This window comes from Pan paniscus, chromosome 9, assembly GCF_029289425.2.
Source record: "Pan paniscus chromosome 9, NHGRI_mPanPan1-v2.0_pri, whole genome shotgun sequence".
Lineage (NCBI taxonomy): Eukaryota > Metazoa > Chordata > Mammalia > Primates > Hominidae > Pan > Pan paniscus.
Window position 1 is genome coordinate 66,145,248 of NC_073258.2, and position 16,182 is coordinate 66,161,429.

General features: G+C 54.6%; 1 protein-coding gene across 3 annotated transcripts; it reads left to right on the forward strand.

Annotated features, from left to right (window-relative positions):
• The first annotated feature begins 6,062 nt into the window (after positions 1-6,062).
• On the forward strand, positions 6,063-16,151 carry PPP2R5B (protein phosphatase 2 regulatory subunit B'beta). Of its 3 annotated transcripts, XM_003828595.7 has the most exons (14): positions 6,063-6,901; positions 7,344-7,807; positions 8,578-8,774; positions 9,668-9,769; positions 9,932-10,024; positions 10,155-10,285; positions 11,991-12,050; positions 12,150-12,258; positions 13,108-13,161; positions 13,235-13,285; positions 13,425-13,544; positions 14,441-14,568; positions 14,821-14,922; positions 15,373-16,151. In XM_003828595.7, exons 2-14 carry the CDS (start codon positions 7,609-7,611, stop codon positions 15,518-15,520), a joined length of 1,494 nt encoding a protein of 497 aa, XP_003828643.1. In that variant the 5' UTR covers positions 6,063-6,901; positions 7,344-7,608; the 3' UTR covers positions 15,521-16,151. The 3 variants fall into 3 exon arrangements, with proteins under 3 accessions (XP_003828643.1, XP_034788851.1, XP_008952272.1); XM_034932960.3 differs by lacking the exon at positions 13,425-13,544; XM_008954024.5 differs by lacking the exon at positions 9,932-10,024.
• The last annotated feature ends 31 nt before the right edge of the window (positions 16,152-16,182 follow it).

Genomic DNA, 16,182 nt, shown 5'->3' on the forward strand with positions numbered 1-16,182 from the left:
GCTTTCTTGCTACAAGAGCAGAATTCAGTACTTGAGACAGAGGCCTGCAAAGCCTAAAATATTTATTTTCTGGCCCTTCACAGAAAAAGTTTGCCAACCGCTGCTCTGTAGGGGGCGGCCACACAAAACCTCTTACATCATGGGCGACTTCAGGAACAGCCATAGGTAATTATGTTTCTTTTCTTTTCTTTTTGAGACAGACTCTCTCTGTCACCCAGGCTGGAGTGCAGTGGCACAATCTTGGCTCACTGCAACCTCTGCCTCCTGGGTTCAAATGATTCTGCTGCCTTGGCCTCCCGGAGTAGCTGGGATTACAGGCATGCACCACCGCACCCAGCTAATTACCGTGTTGGGCAGGCTGGTCTCGAACTCCTGACCTTAGGTGATCAGCCTGCCTTGGCCTCCCAAAGTGTTGGGATTACAGGCATGAGCCACCGCGCCCGGCCTATGTTTCTATTTTATTTATTTTTTTTGAGACAGAGTCTTGCTCTGTTGCCCAGGCTGGAGTGCAGTGGTGCAGTCTCCTCTCACGCAACCTCTGGCTCCTGGGTTCAAGGAATTCCTGAGTAGCTGGGATTACGGGTGTGAGCTACCCCACCTAGCCTGTGTTTCTATTTTAATCTTACTTGGGAGCTGGACTCTTACATTCTAATGCCAAAACTCAGCCTGAAGCAAGGGCAACCGCCCTGGCCCACGGGGCAGGGTCCTGTATTCCAGTCCCACCCATGGGTGGTTTCTTCTCCTCTTGTGACCCTCAGTTTTATCCTGTGTAACTGGGGTTGGGTTAGTAAGTGGAGATAGTTCATTACCTGGAAGGAACAGGCTCCATTCAGGGAGGCAGGCTGATAGGACAGCCATTCAGAAAGTGCTTATGGACCAGGCGCGGTGGCTCACGCCTGTAATCCCAGCACTTTGGGAGGCCAAGGCGGGTGGATCATGAGGTCAGGAAATCGAGACCACCCTGGCTAACACAGTGAAACCCCATCTCTACTAAAAAATATTTAAAAAATTAGCCGAGTGTGATGGCGGGCGCCTGTAGTCCCAGCTACTCGGGAGGCTGAGGCAGGAGAATGGTGTGAACCTGGGAGGCGGAGCTTGTGGTGAGCCAAGTTTGTGCCACTGCACTCCAGCCTGGCTGACAGAGCGAGATTCTGTCTCAAAAAAAAAAAAAAAAAAAAAAAAAAGAAACTGCTTGTGGAAGGAATCGAGAGCTCTGCCTTCTTCCATGGCAGGCTGGGGGCAGTACTGTGCTCACCAACTGATTATTACATTAATAATAATAGACCGGGTTGGGTTGCTCACTCCTGTAATCCCAGCACTTTGGGAGGCTGAGGCAGAAGGATCGCTTGAGCCCAGGAGTTTGAGACCAGCCTGGGCAACATAGCTGAATCCCTGTGTCTACAAAGAAAAAAAAAAAAGTTTCAAAAAATTAGCCGGGCGTGGTGGTGTGTACCTTTGGTCATTTGAGCCCAGGAGTTTGAAGTTGCAGTGAAGCTATGAATGCACCACTGCACTCCGGCCTGGGTGACAGACGGAGATCTTGTCTAAAAAAAAAATTAATAGTAAATATAATTGCCACCATGAATTAAGCCTGTGTGATGTCCTAGGCCTTGGGCTTGTTACTTTACGTGCACGATCTCATCTGCTCTGCTGTTCACCATATGCTCATGAGGGAGGTTCTATTAATATCCCCATTCTTAAGGGAGAGGAGACCAAGGCTACTTGCCTAAATGCTGTGGAGTGAATGAATGAAAAAGCATTAAGATTCAGAAATCATAAAAAGAAAAAAGAGGCTTGGAACAGTGGCTTACACGTGTAATCCCAGCATTTTTGGGAGGCTGAGGTGGCCAGAGTCACTTGATCCCGGGGGGCAGAGGTTGCCGTGAGCTGAGATTGCACCACTGCACTCCAGCCTGGGTGACAGAGCAAGACTCCATCTCAAAAACAAAAAAAGGAAAGAAAAAAGAAAAAACACCACTTCTCCTCCTTCCAAAGGTGGTGGGGATAGAAGGGGATATTCTCTTGGTCCAAGAAAAGTTGTCCTTTCTAGGCCCCTGGCGCCACTCTGGGAGTTTGCTCTCCTCCAGTGAGGGAGACCCCAGGGTCAGACTGCACTCACATCTGTCTGTTGTAACTGAACTGGTGGGCACATCCGTCTCTTAGGGGTTGGTGCCTGCAGGTCCATTCCTGAGCCCCAGTTCCCAGTGCCATGTGTGTGCCACAGCAGAAGATTAGACAGGACTGAGAGGACGCAAAGATACTTCCCCAGACAAGCTCCGTAGAAAACCAACTCCAGAGACAGTCATTCTCCAACCTAGCCTCGGAGTAGGAGCTAAAGGAGTGAGCAAAAAATCCTCGCACGGTAAAGGGGACGATACTCTCTTGGGAGGAAATGGGGTGTTGGGAACCCCATGGGGCATTCTGCAACGAAGTCCCAAGCCCCACTTTAGGTCCAGCAGTTATTTTATTTTTTTTTTTTGAGACGGAGTCTCGCTCTGTCTCCCAGCCTGGAGTGCAGTGGCGCGATCTCAGCTTGCTGCAGCTTCTGCCTCCTGGGTTCAAGTGATTCTCCTGCCGCAGCTTCCTGAGTAGCTGGAATTACAGGCGTGCACCACCACGCCTGGCTAATTTTTCTATTTTTAGTAGAGATGGGGTTTCACCGTGTTGGTCAGGTTGGTCTCGAAGTTTTGACCTCATGATCTGCCCGCCTCGGCCTCCCAAAGTGCTGGGATTACAGGTGTGAGCCACTGCGCCCAGCCTTTGGTCCAGCAGCCATTTATATATATATATATATATATATATATATATATATATATATATATATATATATGTAATTTTTTTTTTGAGCCAGTACCTCATTCTTGCTCAGGCTGGAGTACAGGGGCATGATCACATTTCACTGCAACCTCTGCCTCCCGGGCTCAAGCAATCCTCCCACCTCAGCCTCCCCGAGTAGCTGGGACTATAGGCTCATGCCACCATGCCCAGCTAATTTTTCTATTTTTTGTAGAGATGGAGTTTCACCATGTGGCCCAGGCTGGTCTTGAACTCTTGGGCTCAAGCAATCCACCTGCCTCTGCCTCCCAAAGTGCTGAGATTACAGGCATGAGCCCCTGCACCTGGCCTAGGTCCAGCAGTTCTAACAAATACACTGGCCCTGGGCACTGCATTTAGGGGCTTCTTCTACTGGACAACTGGATTCCAGTCAACTCAAGAGGTCAGGGGAAGTTTGGGGTCAGGATTCCTCCCCATAGAGAGAAAATGGGGAGGGCCAGGCTTTGCCCAGGCCGGGGGGCATCCTTCCCACCTTAGATTAGGTGAAAACTCATCAGGCAAACTGTGTGCTTCAGACCTCAGGGGCCCTGAAGGAGTATCTCCCTTCCCCCAGGGATGGCCCACCCTCTGGGGTGAGAAAGGGATCACAGAGGTGGTCCGGGGGCTGTGGCTTTTGACTCTGTCCTGGGTGGAGAGCTTGGGTTTTATCAGAGGGAAGGGCTTTCATGGAGGAAGAGAGGCCATCCCTCAAGGATGGATGGAGCTGGAGGGAGGAGATCCCAGGCAGCTGGCAGGGAACTGGGTGTCCAGGCCAGAGGAGCTCCTCCAGGTAGCTCAGGGGCAGCCAGGAGAACAGGGGGATCTGGAACACACCTGAAAAAGCAAACTTCATCTATAAATACATGGAACTTCATCTATAAATACAATACTGTTGGATTGTACAACTGAAATTGGTGACTTTTTTTTGTTTTGAACATACATCTGTCGTTGCATATAACACAACGTAAAGCATTTCGTTTAAATTGTGGTAAAAGCCACACATGGTGGCTCACACCTGTGGTCCCAGCACTTTGGGAGGCCAAGGCGAGAGGATCACTTGAGTTAGAGACCAGTCTGGGCAACATAGCAAAACCCTGTCTCTACAAAGAATACAAAAAATTAGCCAGGAGTGGTGGCATGCGCCTGAGGTCCCAGTTACTCGGGACTGAGGCTGAGGTGGGAGGATTGCTTGAGCCCGGGAGGCAGAGGTTGCAGTGAGCCAGGATCGCGCCACTGCAAAAATAAAAAAAATAAAAAAAATAAAGCCGGGTGCAATGGCTCACTTCTGTAATCCCAGCATTTAGGAGGCTGAGGCGAATGGATCGCTTGAGCTCAGGAGTTTGAGACCAGCCTGCGCAACATGGCGAAACCCTGTCTCTACCAAAAAAACAAAAATTAGCCTGGCATGATGGCGTGCATCTGTGGTTCCAGCTACTTGGGAGGCTGAGGCAGGAGGATTGCTTGGGCCTGGGAGGTGGAGGTTGCAGCAGTGAGCTGAGATGGTGCCACTGCACTCAAGCCTGGGTGACAGAGTGAGACTCTGTCTCAAAAAACAAACAAAAAAAAATGTTCAACCTTGCATCCTCCAAGTGACACTGTGCCTATTTTGAGACCCAGTTCAAATGCCACCACTTCAGAAGTCTTTTTTTTCAGCCGGGCACAGTGGCTCACGCCTGTAATCCCAGCACTTTGGGAGGCCGAGGTGGGCGGATCACGAGGTCAGGAGATCGAGACCATCCTGGCTAACACGGTGAAACCCCGTCTCTACTAAAAATACAAAAAAACTAGCTGGGCTTGGTGGTGGGCGCCTGAAGTCCCAGCTATTCAGGAGGCTGAGGCAGGAGAATGGTGTGAACCCAGGAGGCGGAGCTTGCAGTGAGCCAAGTTTGTGCCACTGTACTCCAGCCTGGGCAACAGAGCGAGACTCCATCTCAAAAAAAAAAAAAAAGTTTTTTTTTTCTTCCAAGAGTCTTATCCCTCTCCTCTACTCTTCAGTGCCCCATTTCTCAAATGGAACATCGCTGTTTTTTGTTTTGTTTTTGAGACAGGGTCTCTGTCACCCAGGCTGGAATGCGACAGCACAATCACAGCTTACTGCAGCCTCTAACTCCTAGGCTTATGTGATCTTCCCACCTCAGCCTCCCAAAGTATTGAGATTACAGGTATGAGCCATCACACCTGGCCTTAGCACTTCCTTTATATAAAACACCAGTCCTCTGTGGTCAGTCTAGCCTTGAGACCAGGGCACTGGTACCCAGGGGGCTTGTGGAGGTGGGCTGTAGCCAGCTGGGAGGTGGAAGCCTGGCCCCTGGCCCCAACTTTTGATGACACGCTGTGTGACACTGGGCAAGGCGCTTCTCCTCTCTTGGTCTCGGGGTCCTTGCCTGGCTGCAGAGGCTCTGTGGGCCTGCCCTCCCTCAGCTTGTTCAGGGATGCAGAAGAGCCTGGGAGGTGGGCAAGGAGGGAGATCATGGATTCCCATTGGACAGACAGGGACACCAAGGGCCGGATGGGCAAGGCCTGCCGGAGGTTCCTGAGCAAGCAGAGCACTTGCTGGGTCTCCAGGGCCGGAGTCCTGGACCCCAGCCTGGTGAACTGCGGCCCTCGGTGCAGGCCTCTGCCTTCTGTTGCTTTGGTAGGCAGGCACCTCTTGCGCACCCAGGCTTCCTCTGCAACCGGGAGGATGGCTGGGTGGTTCCGCTGGAGCACTGAGTGGTCACCAAGACCCAAAGCAAGATGGGGCAGACTCTGAAAAGGCCCCTAGTCCCCTCCCCGACCTCATTATCTGGTCTCATCACCCTTTCCTACTGCTCACCATGGACCAGCTGCTCATCCAGGCAACATTTCAGGGTGGAGATTTCACAGCAGTGTAGTGGGATGGAGTTCAGGGCTATAAAGAGTGTTGGGGTCCAGGATCCTAGGACGGGGGCCCAGGACTGCAGGCTGGGAACTTTTGGTTAGCATGCCAAACTCCTGGACTCCCACCTGTGCCTTGCATACCAGCAGCAGGATTTTGAGCAAGAGACACTGACCCACCCAGCACATCTTAGGGTCCAGGGGGGCTGAAAGGTCCATCCGGGAAGGCCAGGCTGCCTGGGATGAGGTGGCAGCTCAAGGAGAAAACCTCCTCCTCTCGGGCTTTGCCACTCCAGGACTGGCCCTTTAAACCGGAGACCATGATGTCACCATAGACAGCAAGGGACGGGAGGGGGACTGCAGGCCTGAGGATGGACTGCATCTCCCAGCAGGCTTGGGTGCACCACACCCCTCCCAGCAAGCACTGACTCATCGCAGACTTTTAACTAGTCCAGTGCTGGTTTCCAAGGGGTTTCTGAAGTGTCTGGTGGTTCTGGGGTAAGGGTGAGGTTCCTGGGGGGATGGCCTAGGGCATAGAAGGCCCAGGCCAAATCTGTGGGCCTGGCATAGCTTGCTGCGACTCCTTCCTGTCAGTGTCCTGGCATCACCCTACTTTCCTGGTGCAAACTCCTAAGCCCTCCTCTTTCCCTATGCAGCCTCCCTTCTAGAATCCAGGCTTCCCGCCCCCGGCTAGAGCCCATCCCACTCTGCTCTCTGGCTTCAAAAGCTTCGGCCTTCACCCCCGAGTCTGCCCTCAAGGGTGTCCCCTTTGGTCTGGCAGCTCACTTTAAACGGCGCGGGGACTACATCTCCCAGCGGCCCCGGGCCTTCCTGACGCAGACCCCCTTTCAGCCCGCGGGGAGGTGCGGGCCGGGTGGGGGGAGGTGACTTGATGTCATCCTGAGCAGCTGGGCGGCGGGTGCCGGTGCGCACGGAGCCGAGCCGGGGCTCCCGTTGCGCTGCACCGCGTTGGGTCGGAGTCCCAGGACTTCAGCGGAGATCCGCGCGCTGCGACGGCCGGTGCAGAGCCCGCCGAGCGCCCAGTCCCGGCCCGGGGCTGAGTTGGGGGCATGCTCTAGCCGCCCCCCCGGAGCCCGGGAGAGAACCCAGGAGCGCCGCCGCCCAGCCCCAGCGCCCCGAGCAGAACCGCTGCGAAGGGGCCCTGAACGGCCGTCGCCCTCCCTACGGGCAGCCCCCGGGGGTTGGCGACCGAAGTCTGGGTTTTCGAGAAGTGAGTGTCCCCCACCTCATGAGGTTTGGGGGGCCAGGAAGGAGGAGCTGAGGTGGGGGAGGGTGCCAGGTTCTAGGAGCGGGGTGGCATCGGGACAGCACCTCCAGTCTTGGGGTTGTCCCAAGTGGCCGGGTTTAGTGGAGCAGCGATGCGTTCCATTCTGAAAGGGGCAGGGATGACGATCGGGGCTCCATTCTGAGTCGGGGCTGGCTTGGGGGATAGGCCCTGTTCTGGGAGGGGTTGTTTTGGAGGCTTTCTGTCTGAGAGAAGGGAGGGACATGTCCAGGATGGGAGGGGGCTGCACCCCTATTTTAGGGTCTGGGCAAGGATAGGAGGGAAAAGACCTGGGCACTCCACGCAGCCTCCCGGCTCTCCTGAGGAACTGATGGGCTTTCTCTGTCTCTTTCTTGCTGATCTTTCTGCCTGACTTCGTTTTCAAAAGAGCCAGGGTGGGAACCCTAACTGGACTCTTCGGGACCCCCAGGAAGGATCTGAGGCCTGAACCATCCTCCTTTCTACCCTGTCTGCCCCCCAGGACTGGGCAGTTGCAGGAGGCCCTGGGGGGGGGCCCAGGACTGTGGTTGTGCCCCCCCCCCCAACGGCCGGACAGGATGGGACCAAGTTAGTCTGTCCAGTCTCACCCAGCACCTCCCAGGCCCAGAGAGAACCCCCGGGGCTCTGAAAGCTTGCCCTGCCGCCTGACCGCCATGGAGACGAAGCTGCCCCCTGCAAGCACCCCCACTAGCCCCTCCTCCCCCGGGCTGTCGCCTGTGCCCCCACCCGACAAGGTGGACGGCTTCTCCCGCCGTTCCCTCCGCAGAGCCCGGCCCCGCCGCTCCCACAGCTCCTCTCAGTTCCGCTATCAGAGCAACCAGCAGGAGCTCACACCGCTGCCCCTGCTCAAAGGTGAGCTGGCTGCTGGCCACTGGGGGAACCGAACCCCCGAGGGGACCAGCAGGGCCATGGGGAGGGGTGGGAGGCAGCGGGCAGCTGCCAAGAGAGGGAGTTTGGATACCCCTCCAGGCTAGGTTCTCCGCCATCAGAACTGACCCCAGCCCTCCAGCCCTCTCTGCTGACGCATGGCCTGACTGGCCTGTCATCCTTGGAGGTGGGACATCCGAAGGTGGTGCCACCCTAGGGGCAGACCAAGGCCAAGGGTGGGGCCCATAGCCTGGGTTCCAGGGGGCCACTATCAGCCCAGCCAGCTGCCAGATCCCTGGAGCAGGCGCTTGGCAGGTTTCCCTGGGATCACCACATAGGTCCCTTCCCCAGCCTTGGGCCATAGGGCCAGACTGGCCAAGCCTGAGGACACCGTAGAGATCCTTGGCCCTGAACCCCTCCCCATTTCTGGCCCTTAGAACAGGGTGCCACCTGAGAGGGAGGCAGCAGCTGTTTGGGGCACCTGTGGAAAGCTGCTGCATCCAGGATTTGTGATCTTGCTTTAAAACTCAGGCCATCATACTCTCTGAGCCTGGATTAGGAGGAAGAAAAGCAACCCTCAACCCCCAGGAATGGAGGAAGGGACAGTAGTTGTTTGCTGTCTGCAAGGAGCAGGAGATGGCATGGGGCCTGGGGGCAGCAGAGGCAGCCGTGGAGATTAGGAGGGTCTGCCCCACCCACAGCTGGGGCAGCTGGGGGAGCTGGGGCCCAGGCCCAGGATGCCCTCTCCTCCCCAGATGTGCCGGCTTCCGAGCTGCACGAGCTGCTGAGCCGGAAGCTGGCCCAGTGTGGGGTGATGTTTGACTTCTTGGACTGTGTGGCCGACCTCAAGGGGAAGGAGGTGAAGCGGGCAGCCCTCAACGAGCTGGTGGAGTGTGTGGGGAGCACCCGGGGTGTCCTCATCGAGCCCGTCTACCCAGACATCATCCGCATGGTGAGCACCTGCCACCCAGGCTCCGAGGGCCGGCCGAGAGGGCGTGTGAGCCCCGTTTCCTGTCCACAGGACCCCTGCATGGAGAATAACCCTGTACTCATCGGCTTGGCCTCAGTCCACGTCTTCCTTCCCCCCGACCTGCTGCTGCCCGACACCCACTGAATGCCTCCGGGCCTGCCCCACGTCCACACCTTTGCTTATGCTTGCCTGAGACCTGGAGTGCCCTGCCCCACACCCCATACCATCCATGGCCTGGCTCAGGTGCCGCCTCTACCAAGAAGCCGCTGTCAATAACCAAGCTGGAAATCTCCCTTTTCCTGCCCGTAGACCTCACAGCTTCTAGCCTTGTTCTCCCCACTGGATTGCACCTGCCTAGAAGGCAGGGATGTGTCCCATTCACCCCTGGGTTCCCAGCCCCTGGCCCAGGGCTTGCACAAACTAGGCGTTCAGGTGATGATTGCCCAAGGAATGAACTGCTTGCTGGGGCAGATGCTGAAATCAGCCCATTAGAACTTTGAATGAGGGCCAGGAGCAGCAGCTCACATCTGTAATCCCAGCACTTTGGGCCAAGGCGAGAGGATCACTTGAGGCAAGGGGTTCAAGACCAGCCTGACAGTGAGACCGCATCACTACAAAAATTTAAAAATTTGCCAGGCATAGTGGTGTGCTACTGTAGTCCAGCTACTCAGAAGGCTGAGGTGGGAGGATCGCTTGAGCCTGCCTGGGAGGTTGAGGTTGCAGTGAGTCGAGATTGTACCACTGCGCTCCAGCTTGGGCAACAGAGCAAGACCCTGTCTTGGGAAAGAAAAAAAAAAAAAAAGCTTTGAATGAGAGACTCCCTGGCTTCTGTCTTCAAGGGCTTTTCCTTAATGAACCCCAACTCTGCCACTCAGATCTCAGTGAATATCTTCCGGACTCTGCCGCCCAGTGAGAACCCTGAATTTGACCCTGAAGAGGATGAGCCCAATCTTGAGCCTTCGTGGCCACACCTGCAGGTCTGAAGGGTTGGGGAAGACAGAGATCCAAGTTTCAGAAGAGATCCAAGGCATGGGGAGAGGGCCTCCTTAGCCCCTAGACAGTTGGATGAGGGCCATAGGGTGGAATGAGTGGGTGAGGCTGTTACTGAACTCACCTTTTTGTCTGTCCCCCTCCCCCAGCTGGTATATGAGTTTTTCCTGCGTTTCTTGGAGAGCCCAGACTTCCAGCCCTCCGTGGCCAAGAGATATGTGGATCAAAAGTTTGTCCTGATGGTGAAGTGGGGAGCCCAGGCTGGGTGGTACCACAAGGCAGGGGCAGGCTCTCTGAGGGGCCAGGGATAGGATGGAAGCAACCTGGGGTGGACCTTTCCCCTGACCCTGACCCTGACTCTGGTTCCCACAGCTCCTGGAGCTATTTGATAGCGAGGATCCCCGGGAGCGTGAGTACCTCAAGACCATCCTGCACCGGGTCTATGGCAAGTTCCTGGGTCTCCGGGCCTACATCCGCAAACAGTGCAACCACATCTTCCTCCGGTGAGTGGCTGCTGCCTGCCCAGCAGAGACCTGGGGAGGGTGAGAGGGCTGTTAGAAGACTGCGGCAAAGGCCATGTGCGGTGGCTCACACCTGTAATCCCAGCACTTTGGGAGGCCGAGGTGGGTGGATCACCTAAGGTGAGGAGTTTGAGACCAACCTGGCCAACATGGTGAAACCCCGTCTCTAATAAAAATACAAACATTAGCCAGGCATGGTGGTGGGCACCTGTAATCCCAGCTACTTGGGACGCTGAGACAAGAATTACTTGAACCCAGGAGGTGGAGTTTACAGTGAGCCGAGATCATGCCACTGCACTCCAGCCTGGGCAACAGGGGGAGACTGTGTCTCAAAAAAAAAAAAGAAAACAAAACAAAAAAAAGAAGACTGCAGCAAAGGCTCCTGGGCTGCAGGGGCCCTTGTAGAACTTCTGTTTTCCAAGCCCTTTCTCAGTAACGTATTACATATTGATTATACAAAGCCTGTGAAGTTGACAGAGAATGGGTATTTATTTCCATTTTACAGATGAGAAAGTAGAGGCCAAGAGAGATGAAATGGTTTGCAGGGACTGGGTCAGTCCAGGGGCCTAGGAGCTAGATCATTTGACCCTTATCATGCCAGGCCATAAGGACCCAGAGAGAGATTCTTTCTGCAAACATGCACTGAGCACCAGCACCCACTGGGCATCAAGGCTCACGTGGCCTTGTAGTTGAGACCATGGCTCTGAAGCTATATGGCCTACATTTGAGTTTGGTTCCAAAGTTTGGGTGAACTTTGGCAAATTACTTAAACTCTCTCCTAGTTTGCTCGTCTTTAAAATGGGAATGCTGGCTGGGTGCAGTGGCTCATGCCTGTAATCCCAGCACTTTGGGAGTTGGAGGTGGGCAGATCACTTGAGATCAGGAGTTCAAGATCAGCCTGGCCAACGTGGTGAAACTCCGTCTCTACTAAAAATATAAAAATTAGCTGAGTGTGGTGGTAAACACCTGCAATCCCAGCTACTCAGGAGGCTGAGGCAGGAGAATCGCTTGAGCCTGGGAGGTGGAGGTTGCAGTGAGCCAAGATTGCGCCACTGCACTCCTGCCTGGGCGACAGAGCGAGATTCCATCTCAAAGATAAGATAAAAATGGGGATGCTGCTTGTACTAACTCAGGGGCCATTATCGAGGTGACATGGGGCCTTGCCTGCAAAGCACTCAGCATAGCTCCTGGACTGAGGCCGGGACTCTGAAACATTAGTTGTTATTAGCTACAAAATGGGTGAGCCATGATCCCTGTCCTCCTGCACCTTGGAGTTCATTAGATTCCCTGCCTATTAACATTGGGGTTGTTTTATTTAACCGCTGAGTCTTGATTTCTTCATCCATGTGATGGATTTCATAAGCCCCATCTCCCTGGATAATTCTGAGACTTACATGGTACGGAGTAGATGTGCTAAGTGTTTGTCATTCTCTTGGTTGACTGGCAAGAGAGCCTTGAGCTTGGGACTCAGTGGCAGAGGTGGCTGGGCTGAGAAGGGCATTTCAGTGTGGGGGGGCGGGGATTTCAATGGGGCCTGGTTTGGGATGTTGGGAAGGGAGCGCAGCCTCTGGGTTGGGGGAGAGTTGGATGAGCATGCCGTGCAGGTGAGGGTGGGCAGGCAGGATGCCTAAGGGGGCACTGGGCCTACCCTGCTTGCTTTGAGCCCACCTGCATTCTTCTCTTGCAGGTTCATCTATGAATTTGAGCACTTCAATGGTGTGGCTGAGCTGCTGGAGATCCTAGGAAGGTGATTCTCCCTGGGCCTCAGCTGGAGCTCAGGATTCTGGAAGGAGGGACTGGGGCCAGGTCACCTGAGCCCTCTTCCTCTCTTCTGCCTCCTCCTCAGCATCATCAATGGCTTTGCGCTGCCCCTGAAGACGGAGCACAAGCAGTTCCTGGTTCGCGTCCTGATCCCCCTGCACTCTGTCAAGTCGCTGTCTGTCTTCCATGCCCAGGTGAGGCCCAGGCCTGGCCCTGCTGCAGCAGGAGCTCCAGACAGTCAGGGCAGCCAGTGGGTCCTGGAGGTCAGATCCTCCAGGGATCCTATCTCACCTTCTTTGTCTTTATAATTCTGTTCCACCTACCTTAGAAAATTCCCACTGGCGCTTTAAGGCTAACCTCAGATATCAGCTCTGTGAAGCCAGGCTTTTCTTCTCTACCCTCCCTTAGCAGAATTACATTCTTCTCCGTCTATATTCCCAAATATTTGGATACACAAATCTATTATGGGAGATTTTGATACACAATTTTTTTTTTTTGAGACAAAACCGTACTCTGTTGCCTCGGCTGGAGAGCAGTGGTATGAACATGGCTCACTGAAGCCTCTACCTGCTGGGCTCAAGCAGTCCTCCCTTCTCAGCCTCCCGAGTAGCTGGGACCACAGATGTATGTGCCACATGCCTGGCTAATTAAAAAAAAAATTTTTTTTTTGTAGAGACAGTGTCTTGCTATGTTACCTAGGCTGGTCTCAAACTCCCAGGCTCAAGTGATTCTGCCGCCTCGGCCTCCCAAAGTGCTTGGATTACAGGCGTGAGCCACCACACTAGCCATATTATGGAACCTTTTGCAAAATTTATAAAGATGAGTTTGTTGACTGTCCCCACTCCCCGCGAGATCAGAGTTGTATTCCCAGCACACTGAGTGTGATGCCTGGTACATCCTAGGCAGGTGATAAATGCTTGGTGAATAAGAAAGTAACAGGCCGTGGGTGAGCAGTATTTGGCATTCTGTCCTGGGAAGCAAGTCCTTGGCGCCTGGTGCCTTCCTGACCCGTCTTCCTTCCCTCCACCTGTCACCCCCTGCAGCTGGCATACTGTGTGGTGCAGTTCCTGGAGAAGGATGCCACTCTGACAGAGCACGTGAGTACCTCTAGGGGCTAAGGCAGCCTCTCACCTCTGCAGGCGTGACTCCTTTCTGTCTCATCTCCCACAGGTGATCCGGGGGCTGCTCAAATACTGGCCAAAAACCTGCACCCAGAAGGAGGTATGAAGAAGGGCTTTGATGCCCGCCAGAGGGAGGCTGGGAGGGCTCGGCCTCTAGAAGGCAGTCAGGTGTGTGTATGTGTAGGGGGAGATGTGAGCTGCTGCCCCTCTGTCCCTACTCCCCTCCCCAACCCACCCAGGTGATGTTTCTGGGGGAGATGGAAGAGATTCTTGATGTCATCGAGCCCTCCCAGTTTGTGAAGATCCAGGAGCCCCTTTTTAAGCAGGTGGCTCGCTGTGTTTCCAGCCCCCATTTCCAGGTATGAGGCAGGACAGGCGGGGATGGGAGCAGGGCTGGCCTGGAAAGGTTGGGTAGCTGACCTAATAAAGCTCCCTTTGCCCTCAGTTTCTCCTCCAATCCCGGGTCTGGTAATGGGGAGATGCTGGACTTAGGGTCAGGAGACCTAGGGTGAAGCCTCGGACCTGCCTTCCACTGGCTGAGGGGCCTTGAGCAAATCACTGCACCACTCTGATTCTGATTAAGCTTCCGCAGCTGTAAAATGGGCCAACAACCTTTTCACAGGGTGGGGATAAGGATGGAAGAGATTGTGAGTGTAAACATGTTTGGTAAACTGAAGTGTGATCCAGAATGTGATGGAGGACTGTTATCACTTTTCCCCTTTTGCTAGTGGCCTTAGATTTCATTAGACTCGCTTTGGGATGCAGCCAGGCTTCCCCGCACCAACCCAGCTAACTAACTCATGTTCTGCTGCAAGCATGTGCAGACTTCCTCCCGTTCTTATGGGCCATAACCCAGTGGAAGTCAAGTCTTCCTCACAGTGATTCTGGCACTTCGGTTCATTAAACACCTAAAAGTCTAGTATCTCATTTGATTCTTATAACATCCTGTTGAGATAGGTATTATTAGCCCATTTTACAGATGAGAAAACTGAGGCTGGGAGGTTAAATGCCTCTCCCAAGGTCACATGGCATAGTAGAGTCTGTAGTGGTTAGGATTCACCCCGCAGCATTGGATTCCGTATCTAGAACTCTTTTCCCTTCAACACTGTTGCTTCCTCCAGCGCTCAGATAAGCCCTGAAGGTGGGGTGTGTGAAGGTCAGGGGGCCTGGGTGTTGAGGTAGTGATGGACACCAGACCTTGCACACAGAGAGAAGCCACTGCCAGTTAATCACTCTGCCATCTTGTCTGCCCCAGGTTGCAGAGCGGGCTCTGTATTTCTGGAACAATGAGTATATCCTAAGCCTCATTGAGGACAACTGCCACACTGTGCTGCCTGCTGTGTTTGGGACCCTCTACCAAGTCTCCAAGGAGCACTGGAACCAGTGAGTGCCAGGCCATGACCTAACTCACAGAAACGGGGACCAGGGCCAGCCAGTCCAGACCCGACCCCAGGGTTACTCCTAGCTGGAGAGTATCAGAGAAAGCATCAAAAGATGGCCCAGGGGTGGTGAAAAGGACAGGAAAGTGGGCAGTGCTTGTGTTCAGGTGGAATGCTGTATGTGAAGGGCAGGGAAAGGGAGAGGTGGGCAAACCAAAGCTGTTTCATCTCCTCATCCCTCCTTGACACTGCCAAGAACCATCGTATCACTGATCTACAATGTGCTCAAGACTTTCATGGAGATGAATGGGAAGCTGTTTGATGAGCTCACAGCCTCCTACAAGCTGGAAAAGCAGCAGTGAGTGTTGGGGGCTGGGCGTGGGGGAAGGGAGAAGAGCAGGGAGGAATCAGACCCCCATGGCTGGAGGGAACCCGAGGACTACCCCAAACTCTGTCTGATCAGATGCTGCAAGACTGTCCATGCTCCTGCCATCCTATGCCTGACTGTCTGCCCCTGTATCCTCCCGTCATTCTTCGAGTAGCTCAGACTTGTTCTGACTCCCTGTAGCTTCCTACAGAAGCCAGAACCACTCAGGCCCCACCCGTCATCTTCTCTGTGACTGCAGGCTGGGATCTGTCTGTCCTCTGCTCTCTTCCCTCAGTAGAGGGTTTTTATGGAGTCACAGAACAAAAATGGTTCCACGCCTTCCCTTTGCCGGTGGGGTGGTAGTGAGGGAGTCTGGACTGTGAGGGAGTCTGGACTGTGGGGGGCCCCAGGAAAGGGAGCTGCCTCACCCTCTCTCCCCAGGGAGCAGCAGAAGGCCCAGGAGCGTCAGGAGTTATGGCAAGGTCTGGAGGAGCTGCGGCTACGCCGGCTACAGGGGACCCAGGGGGCCAAGGAGGCCCCCCTCCAGCGGCTTACACCCCAGGTGGCCACCAGTGGGGGTCAGAGCTAGACAGCACCTCAGAAGGGGAAAAGCTAAACCCAGAGCTGTCAGTCCCTCTATCCCTTCTCCTGTCCAGGGGCCCAGAGAGAAACACACCTACCCCTGGCCTTGCCAGAGTGGCTTCTGAGGACTCCCTGCCCAGCCCAGCTTTCACTGGGGGGAGACGAGGAGAGGCAATGGTGGTCTTGGCAACAGAATGCTCAGCCCCTCGTGGCAGGACTTGACAAGGGCAAGCTTGACCAGGAAGCTGCCATCAGGGATCTTCCCCTGCCCCGCAAAGCTAGGCTCCAGCTGCAGGCGGGCTCCCACCCTCTGCTCCTGGCCTTGGGCAAGGGCACTCAGCGCCTCGCCTGCCCCTGCCTTGGCCAATGCGAGGTCCTTCCTTATCCCCACCATGGGGTCCATGGTCTATTTATTCTCGCCCAGCTCACCCTCTACACAGACACTGTCCTGGGTGCACACTCCTCCCTTCCCTCGCTGTGTACTTCCTTGTCCCCTTTTTATTTATTGGGCAGGGGGAGGGGGAGGGCACAGGCAAGAAGAGATTCACAGTGTCCTGGGGTAACGGGGGGTTCACAGTAATCATGGTCTACTCCTCTTTCCCTGGCTGGGGGTAGACTTAATAAAGAGAGAAATTCAAGAACTGCTTGCTTTATTTAGGGGTAAGGGCA